Genomic DNA, 13,251 nt, shown 5'->3' with positions numbered 1-13,251 from the left:
AAGTGTTACTTCATCATTTGTTACATTCAGTATTTGCACAGTAAATACTGTATCGGTGAATGCTCTTTCAGAAGCTGAGGTTCCCAAGGAGAAGGCCAAACCAGCTCCTGTAAAGAAAGGTACTTTTGGAGCCAAACTGGCTGTCTAGTCAAAAGGGCAAATGTAAAAGTATAATAATATCTGATTGTGATCAACAACTTTTTATTCATCTTGTGTATGTTGGATTTTTTTTTTTGAATGCAAGATTTCATGTCATAAATCTAAATATCAGATGGGTATTACTGAAAATTGTCATGCAATAAATGTAGCTAAATAAATGTGAAATGTTTTTCAATTACAGCATAAAAATGCCACAGATTCAAAAGTTACCCCTACATTTTAAAAGAGTTGTGAAAACACTGCAGATCATCCTATAGATATGATTCATCTGGAGGCTATCACAATAGGCTAAACTTAATTTTGAAGATTTATGTTACATTAACTTTGTAATTAATCACATTAATGAACATGAAAATATTAACAACCCCTTTGAATACTTAGCATTGAAGCATATGTTATGCATCCTAGATGTTATGTCTCCTAAATGTTTGAAAAGAGTAATAATGTATGTAACACATTTATTAAGTGTTTACAAAGGTTCTTCATGTATCTGCTTCATTTATCAGCAGATATTTGCTTGTTATCTAAATTCAGGACATTAAAATACTTATTTCTTGTTTGCTGTTTCTTTCAGAGCCTGAGGTTCCCAAAGAGAAGGCCAAACCAGCCCCTGTAAAGAAAGGTACTGATGAAATATATTGCTTATTTTTTCTAGTTTTGAAGTTAGCACTGTACTATAAAAGCCTGGGTGAATTACATCCAGCGTAAGTAGTGTTATCAGTATCAGTATCAGTATCAGTAAACTAATGATCGTTAACAAACTGTATTCAACTTTTTTTCTTTCAGAGCCTGAGGTTCCTAAAGAGAAGGCAAAACCAGCCCCTGTAAAGAAAGGTACTAATGAAATATGTGCATGTGAATACATTTTCCTGATTTTATTTAAAATAACATTATAATATAAAAGCCTGGTTAAATTATAATCTTTGTGTTAGTATGGCATGGTTAGTATGGCATGGTTATCAGTCAACAATGGTAAACAAACTTTATTAAACATTTTTGTCTTTCAGAGCCTGAGGTTCCGAAAGAGAAGGCCAAACCAGCTCCCGTAAAGAAAGGTACTGATTGGCACGTAACTGTATTGTTCATTTTTATAAAGTTTACACGCTAGCAATAAAAGGTGACTGTCAGGGCTTGAAGTTTTCAGTGTAATATGAATGTAATAAAACTGGAAAAATGTCTTTCAGAACCTGAGGTTCCCAAAGAGAAGGCCAAACCAGCCCCTGTAAAGAAAGGTAGAGACCGTGTTGTTACTGCAATTTTACCTAAGTTGGTTACAACTGGTTTTCAAATGAACATTTAGCCAGCATACTGTTATAGCAATTAGCTGTTAGTGACTAAAAGTGTTCAGGGCACTTTTAGTCTGATGGACAGTATCACGTACTGGAAAAGACTGTGTTGAAAAATCAGTTTTATTCGCGCTTGCACCTTTTGTTAGATAAATGTTCCTGGAAGAGTCCTTTGGAGAATCCCAAATATAGTGCGTAATCACACCTTAGTCCAGGCAATCAGTCAGTCCATTCAGGCAGGGCATGGTAAGTCATCAGAGTCTTCAGTGGAATTTACCTTTATGAAGTCATCAAAAAGCCTTAAAGTTCCGTTTGGCCCGGTTATCATACCAAATGGTGGGATTTTTATTTGACTTCCACCTCCCACATTTTCTGTTCTTCCTTGTAAATGGCCTGTCTGTGTTTACTGTGTTTTTCAGAGGCTGAGGTTCACAAGGAAAAGGCCAAGCCAGCACCAATAAAGAAAGGTATCCATGCATTGCTTTATTCCTTAACACTTCTTTTTCTTTTGTGAAAATGATATTTACCAATAATAACCAAAGTAAAACTAATTTTAAGACGTCTATGTATGCATGTAAAAATGCCTATCCTCTTTCAGAGCCTGAGGTTCCCAAAGAGAAGACCAAACCACCTGTAAAGGAAGGTACAGAAGTAATCTTTCGACCATTTTATTTCACACTGCCGTGTCTTCTTTGCACATTACTGTAGTGTCAGTTTTCATTTGTCTGCTCTCCATCTGAAGCATAAAGTGATACTTTTCTTGGTTTGGTTTTATTAGAACTTGCGGTTCCCAAGGAGAAGGCCAGGCCAGCCCCTGTAAAGAAAGGTACTTATGTTACAGTACCATGACTGTACTCTTACCTAATCAATAAAACTATAAAATCTTTCAACTGTAAAATCTGAAAAAGTGGATTTAGCACTTGTTAATTGTATCTGAAATTGTCATGTGGTGAACTCCAGCGTCATAATGAATTAGACGTTCCTTCCATCCATTTACTCAGGCTATGGGTACTTAGTGCATCTAATTTCTGAAGGCGAAATTAAAGCGTGAAAAGTGTAAGTTTTCCATTTGGACTGATTATCATTTCAGTAGTTTTGCGCTATGAACTGAGATTCATCGGTGAATGAATATAGCAAATTTGCAAATGTGTTCAACTTAATTATGAAATAATTCAGCAATTAAATAAAGTAGTTTTGTACTATGAACTGAGATTCGTCGGTGAATGAATATAGCAAATTTGCAAATGTGATCAACTTAATTATGAAATAATTCAGCAATTAAATAAAGCTTTGTTGGTGTTGAACCCATACTGGATGAGGAAGTTGTATAAAGTACAGCAGTCAGTGTAACAGTTTAAACTTTATTCATAGCATGGAGATTGCTCATCATTTGACCTGTGTCAGCGGGCTGCTCTTCTTCCCTGACTTCCTACTTCCACACGCTGTTTATCCCTCATACAAGGCCTTTGTTTTTCACTGTATGTGTTTCAGAACCGGAGGTTCCAAAGGAGAAGGCCAAACCAGCTCCTGTAAAGAAAGGTACTGTTATTTCCATACAGCAAGTTTAGCCTTACACAACACAAACTAACAGTTTCTACAAGGACTATCAAATGACTGCAAAAGCATGGTTAAGAAACTATTGTCTCTGTGTGCTCAGTGTAGAAATGCTGTAGGATGTTTTTCCCCCAGAAACAAAAATGTCAGGAAAGGTAGATATGGTGTCATTTTGACTATGGTACCTTGTTAATTATATGAACACTGTGGATGTTATTGATCATTTTGAAAGTGCACCACTTGTAAAGGTCTATTCAACATGACATTTTCAACAGCCCCCTTTCACATTAAACAAGCTGGTAATCAGCCAGTATTGAACAGCTGGCATCATGCTTTAATGACATCTCACACTACAGGCTGTTGTAGCCAAAATGTTCACAAATCACTTGTGTGGTGCCAGATGATTCACATGTGGCATGTTACTATGTAGTCAAATGGAGGACGATCATTGTGACATATACTTACAGTCCTGTCAATTTCATTCACTGCTTCTTTTCTTCAATGGTCTTTTACGGTGACATAACTAAACTTGCTGTAATAAAATACAGAGTGCTAGTACAGTATCTAGGGAAGTGAATAAAAGTCTTTTGAGCTGTGACTGAAATAAACCGACCGCTGTTTGTGATGTTTTGTGCACCAACACACTCATCATATGAAGACCAGCAAATTAAACAGTCACATGGCACAATGGCTGGTCAAAGCCGGCTTTGAAGCCTCTTGGGGGTATCATGAAAGCTGGCGATGAAGCAGCTTTTTCTGTTTTTTTTTTTCAGAGCCTAAGGTTCCTAAGGAGAAGGCCAAACCAGCTCCTGTAAAGAAAGGTATCAATATTTTGCCTCCTCCTAATTTTCAAATTAACACTGTGTCAACCATTTGTAAAACTCTGGATCATTAATGCCGAGTACAGTGTGTACTACAAACATAATGAAACAGGGGGTTTCCAGACCTTTGAAGCATTTTTCTCTTTCAGAGCCTGAGGTTCCTAAGGAGAAGGCCAAACCAGCTCCTATAAAGAAAGGTATCAATATTTTGCCTCCTCCTAATTTTCAAATTAACACCGTGTCAACCATTTGTAAAACTCTTGGTCATTAATGCCGAGTACAGTGCGTACTACAAACACAATATATGTGTGTATGCACACAATATATACTATTTATTTGTTTCTACAAAGCAAAATCAATAGTGTTAATTCAACACAGTAAGTGTTCATTTCACTTTGAGAAGTGTCTATATTGTTGCACTTCAACACTTACTGTGTTGAATTAACACTATTGATTTTGCTGTGTAGTTTTGAAATGAACAATCTATGAGTACATTTTACTGAATTCTTTGTAAAAGGTTCGGCAGTGCACCATCTGTAAAAGCCTGATTAAACTACATTGCTTCAGTTTTTGCACGGCTGTCAGTTAATGCTACACAAACCAACAAACCAAAAATTTCACATTTTTATCTTTCAGAAGCTGAGGTTCCCAAAGAAAAGGCTAAACCAGCCCCTGTAAAGAAAGGTACCGGTGTATTATTTACACCTATTCATCTGGCAGATGCTCTTTTCCAAGAGCGACTCCTGAAAATGGCTACACCTGCAGTCATATAAGTACTGAGTCATGAGTGCTGTTTTTGTGATATAGCTCCATTGTGGGAAACATTTCCATAATCAGTGCTGTCATAAGCCGTGCAAACTGTACTGTCAGGAAACCTGTACCACCACAAGCTTCTGTCTCCACAAAGTACATGTATATTATATACAGTATATATAATATATCTAATATATTATATATCATATAAAGTGTGCTTTCTAATGTAATGCATCTTTGAATATGCTATTTTTAAATGTATAAAATGTATGTATTGATCTCTTGTTTTCGTGTCTTTCAGAGCCTGAGTTTCCGAGAGAGAAAGCCAAACCTGCTCCTGTGAAGAAAGGTATAAGCAGTCTTATACTGGACGTGTTACTTAATATATACCAATAGTCTTGTATCAGCCCATATAATTTGTCACAACCTGTTTGAGTTATCCTCTACCAGAGCATACACTAAGCCAAAACTTGCCAAAACATTGCTGAACAAAGGCTTTTAAATGTAATTATGTCTTTCAGAGCCTGAGGTTCCCAAACAGAAGGCTAAAGTAGCCCCTGCAAAGAAAGGTACGGATGTAACGTTTGACTTGTTAATATTTCCTGTTTTTCACAATAACTATACGGGAAAATCATTTTGTATCATAAGTCTGAACTATTATACATGTAATGCCTTTGATGTGGATGACAACGTTATTCAGTTATGTGGTGGTGCTTTGGCTGTGTGGCCCCATGGATTCAAATCATTTTTCTGTAGTCCTCCTGTTGTCCAAAAGGCATCACCACACACTTGAAAAGTCTCTAAGTGCTGAATAAGCCGCCATAGTGCATGTATATTTTACTGTTGTATCCACTACTTAATCAGTTCCGAGGGAGTCTAAATACCATGCTTTCGGCATCCTATGAGTTCGTCCAATGGACATGTGGCCTTATGGACAAATCTTATTTAACGTTACACAGTCATTACAAAATCTTAGGGTTCCAGCTGCTTCTGGGCACTATAACATTGGCACTGCACTACGAGCCATTGGACTTCTATTTCCATCTTCCATGCTGTTTGTGCTTCTTGGTGAAAGGCCTTTCTGAGCGCCTCAGGGAGCCTGCGGTTGGCTGGGTTTGTGTCTCTTATTAAATGAGGTCAGCTTTCCCTGTGGGAAGGGCTGGGAAATCAGCGCTGTGGTCTGCTGGCAGGTTCAGCCCCCGATGTGCCTGTGGGTTTGGGCTAACGGTTACCATGTCTCACAGTACCACAGACGGCCTCATTAACTCACAGACAGCTAATATAACCCTGGGGAACGCTGTCCTTTTCACAAGGGTGTCATGTTAAATCTCCCGCGGACAGGACCATTTTGCAGACACATATCTCACTCTTGCAACAATCCCTCATTTTGTCACAGTGCCCTATATTTGAAATATGTCTTTATTTTTTTCCAGAACCCGAGGTTCCAAAAGAGAAGCCTAAAGCAACACCCGTGAGAAAAGGTGCAGGCTAGTTATTACTCATTTATTTACACCTTTATAAAGGGCCAGTGATATCTTAGGGTTCTTCTTGTGCTCAATTTTAGTGCAACATATTTTGCCAGAATATACAGATTTAAATGAGGTATTTGTACAGCCAAATTCATAACCAAGCTAATTACATGAGGGGGTTGGATTGAACAGAAGCAAAGCATATATAAAACCATCCTAGAATTGTTTTACATCATGGGTATGCAGTGTTATTTAATCCCTAAATTATACCTAATTCTGAAACAACTTTTTAAAAGTCTTCCTTTTAAGTCTGCTCCTCTTAAGAGCCTGTTCAGAGTGAAGTATGTATGCTATATCAGCCATAAAAATATAGTTTTCCCTGATGTTCACAAATGGAAGCCTAAACCAGTCTCTTAAGTCACATAGAATGTTTTCAGCTTTACTAAGACACATTTTATATGCCATGCAGTGTATTTTCAGTATGATGCTGCATTGATCTCTTCATGTTTATATCATTTTAGAACCTGAGGTTCCCAAGGAGAAGGCAAAACCAGCTCCTGTAAAGAAAGGTATTTTTGATGTTCAAGAGTCAAGATAAATTATGACTTTGAAACCGCAATGTCCATGAAACCCAGATGAAATGATCCTTCTCAGAGAATGCAGTGTTAGCGTAACGAAGACCAGCAAAAACGAAACTAACTTTGTCTTCCAGATCCTGAAGTTATCAAAGCAGAGGCTAAACCAGTGCATATAAAGAAAGGTACAGGTGGTAGTTGGTTTTTTAACTTATTCATAAATAACTTACAAGCAATAAGCAATGACTTTTAAAGTGGGACAATTTATTTTTTTTTTTTGCTTTTGTTACCTTCAGAGCCTGAGGTTCCCAAACAGAAGGCTAAAGTAGCCCCTGCAAAGAAAGGTACTGATGTAATGTTTGACTTGTTAATATTTCCTGTTTTTCACAATAACTATACGGGAACATCATTTTGTATCATAAGTATGAACTATTATACATGTAATGTCTTTGATGTGGATGACAACGTTATTCAGTTATGTGGTGGTGCTTTGGCTGTGTGGCCCCATGGAATCAAATCATTTTTCTGTAGTCCTCCTGTTGTCCAAAAGGCATCACCACACACTTGAAAAGTCTCTAAGTGCTGAATAGCCCACCATAGTTTACTGTTGTAACCACTACTGAATTAGTTCCAAGGGAGTCTAAAACCATGCTTTCGGCATCCTATGAGTTCATCCAATGGACATGTGGTCTTATGGACAAGTCTTATTTAACGTTACACAGTCATTACAAAATCAAGGTACAAAGGTGCAAGGAAAGGTACTATTTGTAGAATTTTGTTACCTCATCTGCAGATTACACGCAAACGATATACAATGACTGAAAGTCCACCATTTGTAGAGGCTGCTTAGAGCTATTGTTCAGTGTACAAAAATATAATGATGCTGTAGAAAAAAAGGTAAAACAGTGGTTTGTCCCCACAGAGAGAAGCAAAACTAACAGTTACAGCTGGAAAGGCACTGAGATTTACTGACTTCTTTCCCTTATCCTTTAAAAACTGTTCTATGAGCTCATTGCCCTGACATGTTTGTAAATACTGTTCAGTTTCATATTTACCTGTGACAGCACTATATTTGTATAATTCTGTATTTTATTTTGTTTGTTTCAGAGCCTGAGGTTCCTAAAGAGAAAGCCAAGCCAGCTCCTTTAAAGAAAGGTACTGATAGAATCTATTACCCCATCATTTAAAGGTTAATCAGTCACTTTAACAGTGCACCATTAGTGACAGCCTGATCCAGTGAGCCTTTTGGTGTATGTAATAATAGCTTAACAGAAGAAATTGATGAATAATTCCTCTTTTTTGCCTTCCAGAGCCTGAGGTTCCTAAAGAAAAGGCCAAACCAGCCCCTGTAAAGAAAGGTATGGATGTAAAGTTTGGCATATAGCCAAACGGTAGTTTGCAAAGCAAGCATGGTGAAAGGGAACTGTATTGTCTCCTTCAAATATTGGTGATTTTCCACATATCTGTTCATGTGCTGTATATGAATTATAGAATATAGAGTATAGTTCTTTTCTCTGATGTGATTCTTTCAGAACCGGAGGTCTCCAAGGAGAAGGCCAGACCGGCTCCCCTGAAGAAAGGTACCGATGATGCCATTTGCGCATGTAAAGTGTGCTGTTTGTGAAAGCCTCACCAACCTGATTTCTGTGTGTTTGATTAGTCATTAAACACTGCTGTCACTTTGCTGTCATACTGGGTCCTACACATTAAGGCAAAACTTTTGAATAGGTAAATCACCTTCACCTCTGCTGTGTTGTCATAAAAATGTTCAACTGTCATGTTCTAAAATTCTCAGAACCTCATGTGAAAGAGGAGAAACCTGTCGAAGCACCAGGTAATCAACACCTCTGCCCAACTGATTCTACACAGTCACTGTTCAGTCACATGAATCTGAAATAATTTTTTTATTTTATATGAGGAGCCAGTGAATATTATTTAGCTGTAGGGCCTGTTTAGTTTGCACTAACAAAGGCAGGAAAATGGTTTAGATTTAAACTGAATGTTGATCTGGCATTTTCCTCCTCCTGCAGAACTGAAAAAAGAGAAACCCAAAATAGAACACAAAAAAGGTAAAACCTTCTTCCAGGTAATATTGTAGTGACAACCCATGGGGCAGATAGCAATGTGTGGAGTTACTACCAACATAAATAGCATGGTTCATATACGCTGTATATGGTCTTTTATAACTTTGATAGTATATAATATACCTATCTTCAGAAAGACTACTCTGTTGCTATCTTATCTAAAGTAATTCTGCTCATATGAAAACCAGTAAAAACACACTGGAAGGTCAAATGGAGGACCCACATATGTAGGCTTGTTAGTGTCCCACATACCGCATCCTGGAAATCCATCAGAGCAGATTAAGATTAATATGATCACTCACAGTATGACATTGAACATTGTGTGTCACATCCCTTCAAGGGCACCTTGTTCTTCAAGGCAACGTTTTGTTGGATTTAACTTAATTAACATTTCTTTCATTTAACATAATAAAGGAGGGATTCAATGAGTTTTCTCTTGACTTTCAAGAATGAACTTTCAGTGTGTTTCACAGTGTATACATATTTCATATTTGTATGTATTTGTGGATTTCCCAAATATCGTTCAACACACAGCAAATGCGTTTCTTACAAGAGGTTTGTTTTGTTGCATTTCAATATTACTTACTATTACTAAGAATGAATGAGATTAATTTTCTGAAGTGTGTCTGCCATTGATCTCCATCAACATTTAATTTCCCTTCATTTTTCCCTCATTTCTAATGAAGAAATTTTCTTCAAGTAACAGTGTAACATATTCATGTAACATAATTATAAATCATTGTCTTTTCTGACTGAGACTTATGCTTGCATGGTCAATCTATCACACAACAATTTAATGGAAATGACAAAGTCCAAATTATTACTGATCACCAGTTATTAATTATCCCTCTATATTTTCCACATTTGTTTCACAAATTTCTCTTTCCTTTTGCAGAGGACAAACCAAAGGAAATCAAACTACCTCAGCCTGTTGATGGTAAGTAGAAAAAATAAAACATACATTCATGTGTTAATGAAAAAGGACTGTTAAGAAAATGAACAAATGTCAATCACACAGCATTCAACAGGGCACTGTGCCTTTAGCCAGTAGCATAGTGCTACAGCAGCAGTGGCTGAGTTCAATGGGATTATTTCCCCTGGTTCATAGGTAAGCCTGCTAAGGAGAAAGCAGCCAAGGAAGCTAAAACAAAAGTTGGACCACTTCAGAAGTGTGTTTTTACAGTCATTGTAACCTGCATACTGAAATTTGATAAATTACTTTTTAGAGCTAATTCTTTGTAGCAAGCAGCCAAGACTGTGGACAGAACTTGCCTTCATTTCCTTTCCTCATTATTCCTGGCCTTGAAGTCAAGCATCGTCAGGTGCAGTCAAACAGGTCCTGTCCAGATTGAACCAGATTGCTGCTGGAAGTGGCGCTGGTGTGGTGATGGGGACACTGTGTATCAGGATGTTATGCTGAGTCAGAGTGGTCCCTTCCTGTGGTCATTGCAGCCTATGGTGATTACCACAGAGAGAACATAATTTACCCTCAGAGAGAACCACTGTTTTTAACTGAACTCCCTTTGGTCATCTGTGGTAATGCAATTCCTTGAATATCACTCTTATTTCCCCACACTATCACTCTCAAGAAAAATAACATTTGATTAATATGTCTTATGAAAAAGTGATATACCTTAGAACATATAAACAAACAACACTATATACAGTTGCCATGACTGGTATATTTTGACAGTGTTTCTGCTTTTTTTTTATGAGGTGTGTTTAAACAATGAAAATTTTGTCTGTTTATAGAAAAAGAAGCTGAAATTCCACCACCTAAAGGTAAGGAAAACAATTTAGTTTTCCATCCATGATTTGGCGCATTAAAGAAATAGTGGCACAAAACAGTCTTCTGACTTTATGGGAATTCAGAGCAGTCTGTTTGTGAATGACAGGATCTGTACTGTTGCATATCATGTCCATAACTCCACAGCCGTATGGTGTAGTATTTTTATTTATTTCTCACATGACTCTGTGGCTCAATCTTACAGCTCTCTCTCTCTTGCTCTTTCTCTCTCTCTCTCTCTTTAGCAGAGCCTCAGCTTGAGAAGCCAGACACAGAAGATGGTAAGATCGTTCCTCTGTATCAATGCTGTGCAGCTTCACTGATCTGTAATGAGTAGCTCATCCTGTTTGCTAGTCCCACTGCAGTATCCCATCCCCATGGGAGTAGAGGTGAAGAGTAGGGCCTGCAACTCAATGGTCACCCAGTGGTCCCTTTGCACACTTTGAGAGGAGGAGGAACTAACACATTTTCCTCCCTCATTTCCAGACTTTGAAGAGGAGATGTCTTACTTCCACTGCGTGTTTGTGGATGAGGAGAGCGGCCAGTACCCCATATTTCCCTTCACGCCCATGCAGAACCCATTCGTATGGACTGGACCCTGAGGGAGAGGAGGTCCTAAGCCCCATGGCACCAGGACATCGCAGGACAGACCTTTTTTTGCACGGCAGGCCTTGCCAGAGCCAGTGAGTCCACAGCTGATACCCAGCTGGGCAACTGGCGCCTTCAGAGGCCTTCAGTGTTCATGACGACCAGAGACTGACGGGATAGACCGTTGCTTTTCCTTTTCTCAGAGAGGCAGAGCTCTTGTGGTTCACTAAGTCTGTAAACCCCAGTTCCCTCTGTGCCTTCGGTGACTTGTTTACTGTGAAGTCGTTTGATTTTGCTGTTTGCTGTTTGTTTTGAGTTGTTTTTCTCTTGTAGCTTCTTGAATCCTTACCAGCAGTAGAAGAAGAAGAATACCTTTCTGTCTAATGTTGTAAAATGAATGATTGTATTAATCTTGGTCTTCTCTGCTAGATTTCCAAGATACTGTATGAGAAGCACAAACAAGCTAACAGCTGGTCAAGGGTGGATTTGAAAAAGTGTACAGAATAACATGTGACAACAATTTTGATTTCTCCTGAAAATAAGAAATGTATTAACTTATATTATCCATACAACATCACAGCTTTGATCCTAAAAGGTATGAAAATGAATTAATGTATAAACATATGGCAGTATCTTTTCAAATTTGGTCTCATCTCACTCCAGGAGGAACTGATTGACCCACCTCCAGATTTCAATTATAACCTGACCAAAGACATTACCCAGTTATTGGGTATATTGGCATTCGCGTCATTCTGACACTTTGAGGGATGGTATTTTTCTTTACCTGTGATTCAGGTTGGAGCAACACTGATTCTGAAGTACCAGCGTAGCCTTCATCTGTTGTGTTTCTTTGGTCAGTCAAGTTGTGATTGCTGTTTTTCATGAATGTTTAAACTGGAAGTGTTTTCTTGGAGATGAAGGATCAAGCTATTGAATGGTGTATTCATTTTGTTTTGTGGTACATGTAAATCCTCCTTAAGGGTCACCTGTGGGCTGAAGGAAGATCTTCCAGTTTTCAGAATAGTAACCTGAAATCCATTTGAGGTTTTCTGATAAAAGTCAGAGGTTTTTGACTGACAAAAGAAGTTTTTGAAAAGGAAACCCAGAGAAAGCATTTAGTTGGATGTACCACATACACTTCATGTCAGAGGCCCTTGCAAGGTTAATTGCTAAGATAGATGTGTTACCAAACTCTTTCTCTGGGTGTTCTTGTATTTCCGCACCACCCAAGGTCCTTTTCAAGGTGGACATTTTGTGCATATTGCTGTGGTTTATGTGAAGAAAATAGGGCAGAAATTGGGAAGAAAGGGGGGTCCATTTATCCACAAGAGCTACCTACGATAACGAAAAAAAAAAAAAAAACGCAGACCACTTTCAGCTCGGTGTGCTGTGTGAGTGTAGACAGCAGAGGTGTAAGCTGGTCAGCGTGGTCACCTGACACGCCCAGGTGCTTACTCTTTACTCTCACCTGTGTTACTGTATCTCATGAGTAACGAGTGATGTGCCATGACTGAATATACCACACTCCTCATTTTGATAAGAGTGCTGTTCCTAAGCATTCCTATATTTTTCTGTTTTCAGAATGAGGTTTGTGAGAAACTGAACATCTTTTTTTATCAGACTGTAAATATGTACTGTCTTCTTGCTCTGAGTTTAGTCAGGGTGATGGATGAGCTTGAAATGACTGGCATTGAGCAGGGGAAAATAACTGATTTTAACAACAGATCGGAGATATTTATGACAGTTTCAAGGGTTTAAATGGTACTCGAAACAAGAGTAATTAAAAATATAAATGAGGCAGTATAAACAGGACTGTCTTAATTGATTGTGATCTCCATCACTGTTAACCAGTTGCTAAAGGGGTCTAAGCTCTCCCACTGAAAAATACCTTTGGTAACAGGGCTCTAATTGCCGAGTCACTGCTAGTCAATCAAATCCATGCAACTGGTTAATGGGTTGAGAGACCAAAGTGAAAAAATCAGGATTTTTTTTTCCCATTGCCAATCCAACCAAGATATGTGTGTAATTACTTGTACATAACTGTACATAACTTGCTACAATGTTACGTTTGTACATTGCAACTTGAAGAACACAGAAAAGGTCGGCTGAAATAGCAAGGCCATCTGAAGAAGAGTAAACCATGGAAATACACCTCTGAAGCTCCACTGTACTTCTC

At 38.2% G+C, this 13,251-nt stretch overlaps 1 protein-coding gene across 1 annotated transcript in view; it reads left to right on the top strand.

The window, feature by feature from the left end:
• Nucleotides 1–12,419, top strand: part of si:ch211-266g18.10 (neurofilament heavy polypeptide) — a 28,287-nt gene extending 15,868 nt beyond the window's left edge. Inside the window, exons 39-65 of the mRNA XM_036542155.1 lie at nucleotides 72–119; nucleotides 734–781; nucleotides 946–993; nucleotides 1,167–1,214; nucleotides 1,344–1,391; nucleotides 1,865–1,912; nucleotides 2,044–2,088; nucleotides 2,224–2,271; nucleotides 2,937–2,984; nucleotides 3,773–3,820; nucleotides 3,970–4,017; nucleotides 4,457–4,504; nucleotides 4,875–4,922; nucleotides 5,095–5,142; nucleotides 6,007–6,054; nucleotides 6,564–6,611; nucleotides 6,755–6,802; nucleotides 6,914–6,961; nucleotides 7,725–7,772; nucleotides 7,928–7,975; nucleotides 8,150–8,197; nucleotides 8,413–8,451; nucleotides 8,648–8,686; nucleotides 9,597–9,638; nucleotides 10,454–10,483; nucleotides 10,733–10,768; nucleotides 10,974–12,419. Of these exons, the coding sequence (XP_036398048.1) occupies nucleotides 72–119; nucleotides 734–781; nucleotides 946–993; nucleotides 1,167–1,214; nucleotides 1,344–1,391; nucleotides 1,865–1,912; nucleotides 2,044–2,088; nucleotides 2,224–2,271; nucleotides 2,937–2,984; nucleotides 3,773–3,820; nucleotides 3,970–4,017; nucleotides 4,457–4,504; nucleotides 4,875–4,922; nucleotides 5,095–5,142; nucleotides 6,007–6,054; nucleotides 6,564–6,611; nucleotides 6,755–6,802; nucleotides 6,914–6,961; nucleotides 7,725–7,772; nucleotides 7,928–7,975; nucleotides 8,150–8,197; nucleotides 8,413–8,451; nucleotides 8,648–8,686; nucleotides 9,597–9,638; nucleotides 10,454–10,483; nucleotides 10,733–10,768; nucleotides 10,974–11,089 (1,307 nt within the window). The 3' untranslated portion in view covers nucleotides 11,090–12,419. The remainder of the gene's footprint in view (nucleotides 1–71; nucleotides 120–733; nucleotides 782–945; nucleotides 994–1,166; nucleotides 1,215–1,343; nucleotides 1,392–1,864; nucleotides 1,913–2,043; nucleotides 2,089–2,223; nucleotides 2,272–2,936; nucleotides 2,985–3,772; nucleotides 3,821–3,969; nucleotides 4,018–4,456; nucleotides 4,505–4,874; nucleotides 4,923–5,094; nucleotides 5,143–6,006; nucleotides 6,055–6,563; nucleotides 6,612–6,754; nucleotides 6,803–6,913; nucleotides 6,962–7,724; nucleotides 7,773–7,927; nucleotides 7,976–8,149; nucleotides 8,198–8,412; nucleotides 8,452–8,647; nucleotides 8,687–9,596; nucleotides 9,639–10,453; nucleotides 10,484–10,732; nucleotides 10,769–10,973) is intronic.
• Nucleotides 12,420–13,251: the final 832 nt, after the last annotated feature.

Source organism: Megalops cyprinoides, chromosome 12 (genome assembly GCF_013368585.1).
Source record: "Megalops cyprinoides isolate fMegCyp1 chromosome 12, fMegCyp1.pri, whole genome shotgun sequence".
NCBI lineage: Eukaryota > Metazoa > Chordata > Actinopteri > Elopiformes > Megalopidae > Megalops > Megalops cyprinoides.
The sequence above is the reverse complement of the archived record's forward strand: the minus strand, read 5'-3'. Positions and strand labels throughout refer to the sequence as shown.